Source organism: Manis pentadactyla, chromosome 6 (genome assembly GCF_030020395.1).
Source record: "Manis pentadactyla isolate mManPen7 chromosome 6, mManPen7.hap1, whole genome shotgun sequence".
Classification (NCBI taxonomy): Eukaryota; Metazoa; Chordata; class Mammalia; order Pholidota; family Manidae; genus Manis; species Manis pentadactyla.
Window position 1 is genome coordinate 157,804,692 of NC_080024.1, and position 12,337 is coordinate 157,817,028.

The following is a 12,337-nucleotide window of genomic DNA, read 5'->3' on the forward strand; positions in this document are numbered from 1 at the left end:
AAAGTCGAGTTCTGCCGGACCGTGCTTGGGCTGTAAGTGGGGTGGAGCCCAGTGCTGGTGTCCCTGTAGAAAACCCCTGAAGTGATGATCTCTTCCTGCGCCCTCCTCTTCCGCTGCTTGTATGGAAAAGGCTGCTGAGGGCCACACCGAGGTCAGTGGCTGATCACAGCTCGTTAGTGAGAAACTCCACCTGCACTGCTTTGATCCCATCAGCCAGCCTGTCGAGTAAAGTAGCCCAGTGCATTCACCTCACCAACCAGTCAAGTTATCTGCCTGACAAGTTGCCAGCAGCCACGAGTTTTCCTGTTTTTGTGCCTTTGGTGTTTGAGGCTCGAGGTACGTTACTGCGGTGGCTCATCACAGGACCCTCTGAGGTTCTGATGGTAGCGTTTCCCTGGAGCACAGGTGGGACTGGGTATTCGGGAAGCCCCTGCCCAGCGCCAGGTCCCCTGCTGGAGCTGTCATTGCTCTTCTTATCATGGCTGTCGCCAGCAGGATGCATCCTGACCACATCTTTGCTTGTTCTCCGAACTTAGAAATACTGACTGTGGGTGTAGTTGAAGTCATCACTGGGGTATCATTCTGACCTGTAATGGGGTTTTGTGTTGCTGAAGCCCTTCTTGCTGTCAGGTAGCAGTAGGAACTGTGCCCACTCCTCAGATGTAGGAAGGGGGCTGAGGTTGTGATGTGCCCAGCACCTTCCCTTGCTGAGGCTTCCCGTTGGTTACCCCCCCTCTGCTGCTCTCTCCCTAGGCCATGCTCCATCTGCAGAGTCCCAGGGGGGGAGAGGCAGACCAGGAGGGAGTCTGTGTCTGTCTTCATAGGAGTTACGTGGAGTAAATTATTTGGGGTCGAATATACCCTGACAAGGCAGCATCTGTCAAAACTCAGCCTGTTGATTATATGAGTTTACTTGACATGTTCTTCCTTCCCAACTGCCTGCCTTTGTCTGTTGTCCCTCACTGGGAGACGTGGAAGTCCTCAGATAAAAGGAAGGTGTATGAAATAATCAGGGAATCAGTCTGGTGACGGTTAAGGACCAAGAGATGAGGCGCCATGTGGGTGTGCATTTGTGTCTTTAATGGACGTCTGCCTGGCCTTACCTGTGCCCTATAGCCTGTCTGTCGGCAGAATAAAGTCTGCCTAAGCTGGAGTTTGGGGTAAGTGCTGCTGAAGAGCAGGAAAAAAAGAATTTCTGAAAAAAGTAAAGATTATTCCAACTTTACTGACAGAACATTTCTCTATTGCTTTGTAGATTTAGAAATAAAAAATTGTAGAGAAACTCATAAAACCTGGAATAGAGTATCACCTGAGATTAGCAGCCCATTGTAGTGTTCTAAAATTAGTTAGGGTTTTTTTTAAATTCTAAACACAGTTCAGATGGTGCATTCATTGCAGAAGTCGTCTTTGGAAGTGAGGACATTCCATTTTCATCCTGACACTAAGAATTTTGATGAATTAGTAGATTCTTTTAGTTAAATTATTATATCCTTCCCTATTGATATTTGTACTTCTTGAAAGATTAATAAAAAAATTTATGTCTAAAACTTGGGAAATTGTCACCTTAAAAATTTTTAAATTTTTAAATTGAACCCAGAAAACTTAATCTGTACTTGAGATGGAGTTTGCTTTTTCTTTTTCCAGTTTTCACTTAACAGAAGACCATTGACCTTTTTGCTTTCTGTGTACATACATGATTTATCTTTGCTGTGGCTCTTTGATTTTTTAGGTGTCTAATCTTTTAGATAAAGGACTTTGAACCAAATGGGCTTTGAAGCATGTCTGCCTAAAACTGATGTGTAGGTTTTAAGAAATTATAGTGTGTGTTATCAGATTTATCTCCATTTTCCTGTTTTTCTCAAGTTAATTTTAAAGTGGATTATTTGAAATCAAATAGCTGGTTACAGAGGAGTGGGTAAATTTTCAATTTTATATATATTTATATTTTTTAAATACTCAAATACTGATATTAAATAATATCTAATGATGTAATGTGTCAGCTGTCTCAGAAAAAGTGCTTTTCACATGTAGGGAAGTGAGAGAATCTAGATAAAATAGAACAGATCAATTTCAAACTGCATAATTCCTAGAAGAAAAGTGTAATTCCTAAAGATTATACATACATTTAAATATTACCTATTTAAAAGAACTTGAGCTAAATTTGAAACTATTCACTCTGTGTTTTGAAATAGCTTTTAAAAGAGATTCCTGGTTCTCATGGTGCTTTAAGTTGTGGATGCTGCTGACTTCATACCGTCTCGTGCTGCAAGTTCGTGGGAAGGATGGAGTGGAGTTCATCTGGTGTGTTAACTGAAAGATATGATTATACCCCACATTGCTCACATTGTTTTTTATCTAGCATGCCAGGAGATGGCTGCTGCTTTTTAAGGCTGGGAGCATTAAAATTATTGGCATGTTTTGAAGAATTGTGAAGCCCTCGATGGTGCACCTGGAGATGTTGTTGAAACCCTGAGGCTGGGAGGTGGCCCAAGGCCCTCCGAAGCCTATTCATCCAGCAGTGGGGGAGCCAGAGCACCTGTGTTCCACCTGCTTTGAGAGCATGTTAGGAAAACAGTTTTGTCATCACATAAGTCACTGTAGACCACACTGGAGATGTGTACAGTTTCATAGAATTCTGCAAAGGATTCCTTTGTAGAATCTCAGCAGCTAATGCCATAGATCTTTGGTGGCCTGGGGATGGTAGTTTGTCCTTTTCTCAGTTTCTTCAGATGCTTTGACCTTTGACTCCTAGAGCCACAGATTCAGTAACCAGGCCAGAGCTGGCCAGGGTTCTCTGTTGTGGTGTCGTCCTGGCTCAGAGAAGCTTCTAGCCCTGCCCCCATGACAGTAGGGTCCTGCTGTGGGGACCCCTGCTCTGCTCCTGATTACTGCACCCACCCACCCCTGAAGTGCATACAAAACATGCGCACCTTTTCAGCTTTTAGACATTTTTTCAGACTTAGCGGTTGCACGAGTAGCACCAGCATTTCTCACAGATGCTTCCCTAGACCCCAAGGCCCTGGGTCACACTGTGCTGGAACTGCCAGCTCTGGCCGTTCCTCTGTCTTGTCCTCCTCTTTCTTCTCTTCCTTGGCCTGTGGTTGTGCAGGCTGGCCGTCAGTGTAGACTGTGGCATGCACTGGGGCAGGCCTGGCACCAGAGCCCCGTGTGTTCTGGCTTCTCCGGCAGGTCCCTGTCACTCTTAGAGCGCAGCCCTATTTTCTGACAAAAGCGGTATTGAGGCTCCTGCTTTCCCAGCCCCAGAATCCTGGATCAGCCATTTCCTCAAGAAATCCGCTTCCTTTTAATGGAAAGTGGCATTTAGAAACCAAGATCTTGGTGCACAGAAAAACTTTTGCATTTAGAGCTTAGAAGAGATCTGTGAGCTTTCCTAATCTGTGAAAGGAGGAGGGAAGGTCAGAGCCAGCATTTACTAGTGACCACTCAGCCACTCAGAAAAGCATGTAGACTTAGAGGCACCCAGCTCCCTAACACCTTGCTCTTTCTGACGCCCCCATGCCCTCTGATCTGTCAGAACAGACACAAAAAGTGAGTACAAAAAGTACAGTAGAGTTTGGTACTTGTGTATTTTGGAGAAAGTAACTTGTTTACAAATTGCATTTCATGCTTTTCCTGTGGATTTTCTTCAGGGACAAGCCAGGAAAGGTGGCATTCTTCGGTGACAGTTGACTTCTGTGCGGGCACCCAGCTGAAATTGGCTTTAGAGCTCACAGCAGTCACTCCCTGAGGCGTGGCAGTGTAGGTGGGGTGAGGGTAGAAATGCTGGGGCCCACTTGGCAGTCCTCTGCCCTGTTTTGTGTCAGTATCCACAGAGAGGAGGAGTGACAGCATCTTACACTAAGGAGGACTTTGCTGTTATGTTTTTCTGATCACCTTCTCTCCATCTCTGAGAATATTTTAGCCCATGCAAAGATGCAGAAGTCTGCTGAGCTGGTTGTATTAGGTCTGACCCTGCAAGGCAGTTCTGAATGATCTTCTGAGATGGAAAATCAAGACTCTCTCCCCCTTTAATTCGGGTTACCAAAGGTGCGAGGTTAATTTCCTTACTATCTAAGAGTCTAACTTAACTCACTTAGTATGCTGTTACAAACACAATCTAAAGGTTCTTTTCTGTTTCTCCTCCTTTTTCTTCCTCCTCCATTCTTTATATATTAGATATCATATTCTGTACTTTTTGTCTTTCCCTTGATTGACTTTGGAGATAGTTAATTTAATTTTGCATTTGCTTAGTAATTAGCTGTTCTGCTTTCTTTACTGTGGTTTTATTACCTCTGGTGACAGCTGTTCAACCTTAGGAACACTTCCATCTATAGCAGTCCCTCCAAAATAGATTGTAGAGATGGTTTGTGGGAGGTTAAATTCTCTCAGCTTTTGCTTATCTGGAAATTGTTTAATCCCTCCTTCAAATTTAAATGATAATCTTGCCAGATAAAGTAATCTTGGTTCCAGGCCCTTCTGCTTCATGGCATTAAATACATCATGCCACTCCCTTCTGGCCTGTAAGGTTTCTGCTGAGAAGTCTGATGTTAGCCTGATGGGCTTTCCTTTGTATGTGATCCTATTTCTGTCTCTGGCTGCTTTATCCTTATACAGTCTGTCCTTATCCTTGATCTTTTCCATTTTAATTACTATGTGTCTTGGTGTTGTCTTCCTTGGGTCCCTTGTGTTAGGAGATCTGTGGATCTCCAAGGCCTGAGAAACTATCTCCTTCCCCAGATTGGGGAAGTTTTCAGCAACTACCTCCTCAAAGACACTTTCTGTCCCTTTCTCTCTGTCTTCTTAAGGTATCCCTATAATGCGAATATTGTTCCGCTTGGATTGGTCACACAGTTCTCTCAATATTCTTTCATTCTTAGAGATCCTTTCTTCTCTCTGTGCCTCAGCTTCTTTATATTCCTTTTCTCTAGTTTCTATTTCATTTATCATCTCATCCACCGTATCCAACCTGCTTTTAATACCTTCCATCGTGCTCTTCAACAATTGGATCTCCGACCTGAATTCATTCCTGAGTTCTTGGATGTCTTTCTGTACCTCCATTGGGATGTTGATGATTTTTATTTTGAACTCCCTTTCAGGAAGAGTCATGAGGTCCATATCATTTAAATCTGTCTCGGGAGTTGTATTAATAATTTTACTCTGGACCAGGTTCCTTTGGCATTTCATGTTTGTATATGGTGCCCTCTAGTGTCCAGAAGCTGTGGTCTCTGGAGCTGCTGAGCCCCTGAAGCAATGTCGGAGGTCGCAGGGGAGCAGTACTGGTGCCTGGGGGGAGGGAAGAGCTGTTCCCAGCCTCCTGGCTCCTGTGCCTGTCTCCACTGCCTGAGCCAGTGGGCCAAGCACACAGGTATGAACTTTTGTCCCAGAGCAGCCGGATATGGATCCCTGCTTTCCACAAGCGGCTGGAATCTCAGTCTCTCCAGGTATTCTGCCTGTCTTAGCTTTCCAACCCCATAATCAGAAGAGTATAATGAAAGCACCATGAAATGTAGGTTTGTGCTCCCAGAGCAGATCTCTGAAGCTAAGTATTCAGCAGTCCCAGGCCTCCACTCCCTCCCTGCTCCGTTTCTCTTCCTCCCACCAGTGAGCTGGGGTTGGGGAAGGGCTCGGGTTCCGCAAAGCCACAGCTCTGGTACGTTACCCCGCTCGCTGAGGTCTGCTCTTTTCTCCAGGTGTGTGCAGTCTGGCACCATCCTCTTTCCTGTTGCTCCCTCAGGATTAGTTGCTCCAACTACATTTTCTAATTGTATCCAGTTTTAGGAGGAAGCCTCTGTCCTCTAATGCCACCATCTTTCTCTCCCCCTTTAATTCGAACTGGTTATTTCTGAGATGCTGTACTCTGGACCTCATGTGAATTTTGGGAGGGGGTATTCTGTGCATGGCCATATATCTTTTGTGATGGTCACAAACTGTCAGGGCTGCACGTGGGCAGTATCGTCTGTGTGTCCTTTGTGGTCCAGCCCCGCACACAGCCCTGAGCCCCAGGCCTCTCCTGCCCTCCTCCTGGAGCTGCAGAAACTGGGCTTGAGGGGCAGTCAGGGCAGCTGGGTGGCACCATGCAGCACCTTCACTCCATTCTCAGCCACTCCATGTTGAGTGGAGATGGGTTCTGTTTCTAATCATGTTTTTCCCCTTAGCTTGGCAGTTGTGGCATTAGCATTGTGTATTGATAACATTTATGAAACGGGGTTCCTAAATGTGATGTTACTTGGGCTTTAGCTTTTGGGGCCACTTTGCTGGATGGTAGCACAGTGTTTTCTGACCAGATACTCTGAGAAAATTATGTGGCATTTTATTTTGCATTTGATGACTTACACACTGCTGCCACCACCACCCCCGACACCTCCCGGGGAGGTTGTGGCCTGTGCCAAGGTCCCCTGCTGGGGCAGACACGCATCTCAGGAGGACAGATGCCTGTTGTCCCGTTGCCTTGTGCTGAGCTCGCCATGACAGACGTGGGGCAGGCACTGCTCGGTGCATCCAAGTCGGTGACCTCAGGCTTAAATTTAGTAAATAGAAAAATGTTTTAATATTTGTGAATATGGAGGTTTGAACTTAGTGCTTATGGGCGAAATGAAATACATCAAGGAGAACATACGTTGAGCTTTTTAAATCAAGGCATCTTATGAGGGACTCAGTTGTGTGAGCTACTCGTGTATCCCTGTGGTGGCTGCGCCCCACGGTATCACCACGAGGAGCCCTCATGCAGGCCTCAGGGTAGTCAGTGCGAGTGCTCAGCGTTGAGCACTCTGTTCGGGTCCTTTGGGATGACTGGAGTGTCCCGCACTCTGCTGGGCAGGGACCTCCCTGTGGGTGTTCTTGGCTGTCACACTGTCCTCTTGGGGTGGGCGCATCTGGGATGCTGCTCATTCATGGAGCTCTGGACAGGCTATCAGGAAAGGCTTACAGGCTGCACCCTATCGGCATTATTTACACCAGGGTGTCTGGGGGCATCCTGTGCACTCTAGGGCACCTAGCACCCTGCAGATGCCAGTAGCTTGGCCCTGAGTTGTGACAACCAGAGATGTCTGCAGGTACTGCCCAGTGTCACCTGGGGAGCACATGCAGCCAGTTGCACCCTGCTGTGCCCTATAGAATAAGACAGGCAAAATCTTTTGGCCCCAGCACAAAAAATTACATGACATTTAATAAAATCAGTATGTGAAAGCCTGTTTAAAGAAAGGTATGTGTTCTAGGCCATAGCTAGGAGTGTATAGAGTGGTTGGCCCGTGTGCCCTTGGGTGCCTGCTGGCAGGTCAGGCTCTGCCTGGGACCCAGTGTCTGGTGGGCCTTTGGGGTACAGCGCAGCTGGCAGGTGTGCGTCTGTCACCCAGGGTTGTGGGAGTGAGGAGATTCCCGGGGCCGTGCTGCTCTGGTTGCAGGAAGGCACTTGTTCAGGCAGAGGGCGAGTCAAGGGTGGTTGGCAGCAGGTAGACCAGGCACAGGGAGCCCCTATGCTGAGGGGACCTCCAGCAGTGCTTAGGGGCACATCCTTGGCCAAGCACATGGCCTTGGAGTGGCATGCAAGGTCCCAGGGGTCTGCAGGGTGGCGAGAAGGCAGGCTCAGCAGGATGACACACCCTCCTTGACTGTCAGGTGCCCGCCACGTGGGCACCTGTCCCCACACAGGGTGTTAGGTGCTGGCTGGGGTCGAGACCTTGTCCCATGCAGCCATCATGACTGGATGGGTGTTGGAGGAGAAGGGAGGGTTACCGAGTGGCTATGGTCCCCCAGGAGTCCACCCTTGGCTCCTCAGCCTTGCTGCCGTGTTCTGCCAGAAGGCCCCTGTGAAGGGTCACCGGGAGCTCCTGACCACTGAATCCCATGGCCGCGCTTTCACAGATTTGTCATTGGCCAACACAGATCGTGCATTTTGAGTGCAAGGTTTGCTGCGTTCTGACAAACATGTGCCTTGGAAACCAGCCCAAGTCCGGATGGGGATGTGGCCTCGCTTTGGGGCACTTAATGCTGGCCCTGTCTTTCTCCAGACGTCCTTCCTTGGTGTCTGCCACAGGCCTGGCTCTGCCACCTCATGGGCACTGATGTCTGTAGGTGGTATCCATGTTGTGTCCCCATCTTGATGGTGGGCCCCCAAGAGCCACCGCGGCCTTTGTCTTGGAGGTTACGCCCTGGAATGGGGTCTGTACCCGTCCTCTCCAACCGGACAAGCTCAGCTGTGGCCCCCTCAGCCCGCTTCCAGGCCGAATCACTGGTCTCGTGCATCTCCTATCTGCCACCTTCCCTTGTGTGCCTAGCAGTCAGCACCCGCAGGTTGATGCCAAGAGCGTCCCGGAGCGTCTGTGCTGCTTTCCTGCCCTGCGGTCCTGGCTTCTCCAGGTGTCTCCTGCCTGCACCCGTGTGTGAGTGTTGGCCCACTCACACTGCACCTGTGCCCGGAACCCTCTCCTGGGGTTCTCCTGTCCACACTGGGGCAGATCTGCCACTTTCATTGCTGCTCTTATGTTGGAGGGCTGAAGCCAGGACACCTTCCCGGGGCTGCCCGGCTGTTACCTAGGACACCGGGCTTCTTCCCTGCTCCCCGTCCCTTGCCTGCTCCCTCGTCATTTGTCAAGACACAGATGTCACCTTGTCTGTAGGGCTGTCCAAGAAACTTCCTTCCCCCAAAGTAGAGTCAATCACCCAGAATTAGTCGCTCCACCTACCCTGGGTTCCTGTTGAATCTTGGCGATCTTGGATAAGAACACAAGAAAATTTGATAAGTTGGGCTTCATCAAGATTAAAATCCTGGTCTTCAAAATCACTGTGAAGAGAGCAAAAAGGTGGGCTGCAGAGCGGAAACGTGGGTGCTCGGGGCATTTTGACCTGTTTGTTAACTGAACTGTGAGCACCGTGGATATTCAGTTTCATGCTTTAGGGACATAGTGGAAATCCTCCTAGGATATTTTGGGATTACTGAAAAAATATACCCCAAGCCATAAATCTTAGTTTAAAAGTAAGTGAAGTGAACAAATGCAAACCATCTGCATGTTTCATACCTGTCAGCTGCACTCAGAGAGGAGGCAAGGCCTAGCCACCAGGCCCTACCATGCAAGCCTGGGGACCCTTCAGCCCCTGGGGCTTGCATGGCCTACATGTCACGTGGTAGGAGGTCAGCAGAACCTGTAGTTAAAACATGGTCAGCCTCAGTGTCCTTTAAACCTTGTAGAGTGTGAGTGAACCAGTTCACTCTGTCTCTCGTCAAACCTTCCACCAGCATCCCAAGGGCCAAGCAGCAGGCTGTCCCCAGGTTCCCGAGGCCTCCGGGGCTCTGCTGACAAGGCCTCCAGAGACCCACTGGCACACAGTGGGGTGCACCCATGACCTTGGGGGTATGCCTCCGTCCTCTGCCGGCTCTGCCAGCTCAGCCCCAGACCATTTTGTCTTTTGGGGCCTTGTGCTTCCCCTCCTACATTCAGGACAGGCACAGAAAGGGCCCCAGCGGGGCTGGGCTCTGAGTTACAGACTGTTAGACAGGTGGGCCCCATGATGGGCAAGCTGTGTGTGGAGGTGCCTTGTGGGGTGTCCACATGAGGGCGTTGGGACCAGACGGCCTTGGTGAGACCAGACGTCCAGAAGCGTGGTCTGGGCGCCTGTGTTAGGGGCTGGGTTTGGGTGGTCCTGCGGAGCCACCCCCATGGACAAAGCCAGCCAGGCAGGTCCCAAGCCAGACCCAGTGCCACCTCTGGGAACCAGAGGCACAAAACTCAGTGGTGAAGGGCTGAAGAAACACAGGGTGCCCTGAGGAGGGGACAGCATGTGGGGGACAGCCCAGAGGGGGACAGGGCAGCCCAGAAGGGGACAGCCCAGAGGAGGGACACATGCAGGGACAGCCAAGAGGGGGACAGGGCTCGCCATGGCATGAGGGTCCCTGGGCTGAGGACCTGGAGCTAGCAGGTGACCTGGACCAGGTGCTGTGGGGAAGGGGACGCCACTCTGAGGGGCCGTGTGTGCTTGGGTGCCGTGTTTGTGGTTTCTTTTGTGGGTTTGAGGTTGCAGAAGCTGGGGCAGACTTTCAGGTAGAGATTTAAATGGTGTTGAAGATGGAGAGCGCACCCCTGGGGAGTCTGGTCTGCGCTGTGGACCCTGGAGCAGTGACATCCCAGGCCCATCCTCTGAACACTGAGTGACTGGTGGGGAGCAGCAGGGACAGAAAGCGAGGGAAGAGAGGGGGTGCTGCCCCTGGTTTGGGGACATCTATCGGCCCTGAGAGTCATTTGTTGCGGGCAGGGAAGGGAGCTGCCGTCCGTGCTGACGTGGGAGGCCTTGGAGGCGGGGGGTGGGCTGCTCTACCCCAGAGAGCCTGTGTATTCCATACGGCGACACCCCAAGAGTCCCCCTCAGGCATGGGGGCCCGGGTCTGAACCCTAGCTGAGTGCACGGCCGGCAGGCTTGGACCTAGTCGCCGCCCTCCGAGACCAGGGCTGCTGTGCCATGCCATGGCCAGTTCAGATGATGCACAGGAGGCGGTGATCTCCAGGGCTGTGAAAACTGGAAGCAGTACATTTGTTCTTCAGAGAAACATAGGAGAATGCTAGGCTTGCTCTAAGCTGGTTGTAATATATGAGGCCAATAAGGATTTCTTGCTTGGTGTCCCACCAAGCTCCTTATTATAACAAGGTTTCGGTTTTTATCAACTGTAAGAAATGGGAGGGGATGGCATAGAGACACCTAATACTTTTTGAGGCAGTTTTCATGTTATGCCCAAGTCTCCCTGACTGGATGCCCTTAGTCCTTTTGACAGCGGCTCCGTATGTCACCTGGCTTGTACACGAGACCCACGGTGGAGGGGCCCGTGTAAAGTGAACTTTATAGCAGAAGTGGAGCCTGGAGGGTGGTGTCACCCAGCCGCAGTCGCACCAGGGTGTTGGAGGGTGGGTGCAGGGATCCCCCACGGTAGCCCCTCACCACCGACACCCTTTCCAGGATGGTGTGGTGAACCAAGAGACTGTAGCCCTCCCTTCCTGACCTATGGTGTTCTTGCCCCAATTCCAGAGCAGTGCTGGCTCGATTGGAAGGATGCAGCCACCCCGTTGTCATGAAAGGCTTGTGTGCCGAGTGTGGCCAAGACCTGACCCAGTGAGTACCGGGTGCGCAGGACCTTCCGTGAGGCGGCTGAGGGCAGGCCGAGGGGTGAGCTCACTACCCTTCGGGCTGGCACAGTGCAGCTTCTTCCTGAGGAAGCTTTTTGAGTTCTGTGGGCACCAAAGTGAGTCTGAGGCTGGCCAGGTGCAGCAGATTTGCTTTCTCTGTCCAGCCCAGTGAACTGCATGCCCCTGAAGGTGGCCCGTACGCCCCGAGCACCCTGTTGCTCTGCCTGGGCTGGTTTCCTGCCAGCCCAAGCGCTCGCCCCCGTGTGCATGTGGCGCAGCGTGGACCACTCTGTACGCACGAGTTGGAGGGAGACCACCAGTTTGTTTTCAGGGAGTCTGGCGAAGGGAAGAACACTTAGTTTTCTCGCCACTTCTATGTTCAGACAGTGGAGGGCACATTGGCAGGTGTCAGCAGAACAAAGTTCTACACTCAGCTGCAGTATACAGCAGCTAAAATAAGAGTTGAAGTCCTGTCACTCAGAGCTCAGCACGCCTTCTGTGTGCCATTGACCAGTCCCAACCTCTTCCCACGGCCGCAGGTTGCAGAGCAAGAACGGGAAACAGCAACTGCCGCTGTCCACGGCCACCGTGTCGATGGTACACAGTGTTCCCGAGCTGATGGTGAGCTCCGAGGTGAGGCACACGTCGGAGGCATTGGAGAGGGTGGTTGGGAGCACCTTTGGGCCCCTTACCATGTGGAGGGCTGACTGGAGGAAACCCCGGATGTGCAGCGCCCCTGGTTCCGAGGCAGCTGCTGGTGACGCCGGTGAGTGCTGTGGAATGAGTCACGTCCTGCAGCACAGAAGGCTGTGCCCGCTTCTCTCCCAAATGATTCCACTGCGAGAGGCACTCTGGCTCCATCACCTTTGAGTTGGGGTGCTCCGGGGTGCTGCAGCCATGGCCAGGGCTCCCCTGGGGCTCGGGAAGCTGCAGTAAGCGCAGAGCACCCGTGTCAGAACCGAGGACCTCGAGGGTGGGTGAGGAGACAGCATGGCGCAGGCTAGCTGTTGGCCTTGTGCAGAATCTCTCAGGAGCAGAACGTAGGGTTCTCCTGTCCTCCCCAACAGGACCGGAGGCTTGTTGGCAGTAGGGATGAAGGTCAGTTGCGGGGAGAATAGAAGAGCAGTGCCCACCTGAGACTCTCGCCCCCTCGTGCACCCGCTTCCCTCCGTCGGCTGGCGGGGAGTGGGGCGGGGCGCCTTCCCAGAGGAGGGCCCACGTCGGCCCAT

The 12,337-nt window shown here is 51.3% G+C and overlaps 1 protein-coding gene across 7 annotated transcripts in view; it reads left to right on the plus strand.

Annotated features, from left to right (window-relative positions):
* Window positions 1-12,337, plus strand: part of CTDP1 (CTD phosphatase subunit 1) — a 47,258-nt gene that overhangs the window by 1,641 nt on the left and 33,280 nt on the right. For 6 of the 7 annotated variants that reach the window (XM_036884088.2, XM_036884086.2, XM_036884083.2 and 3 more), the window contains exons 2-3: window positions 11,011-11,094; window positions 11,648-11,741. In XM_036884088.2, coding sequence (XP_036739983.2) covers window positions 11,054-11,094; window positions 11,648-11,741 — 135 coding nt within the window. In that variant the 5' untranslated portion in view covers window positions 11,011-11,053. The remainder of the gene's footprint in view (window positions 1-11,010; window positions 11,095-11,647; window positions 11,742-12,337) is intronic. The other variant, XM_036884090.2, reaches the window with a different exon arrangement.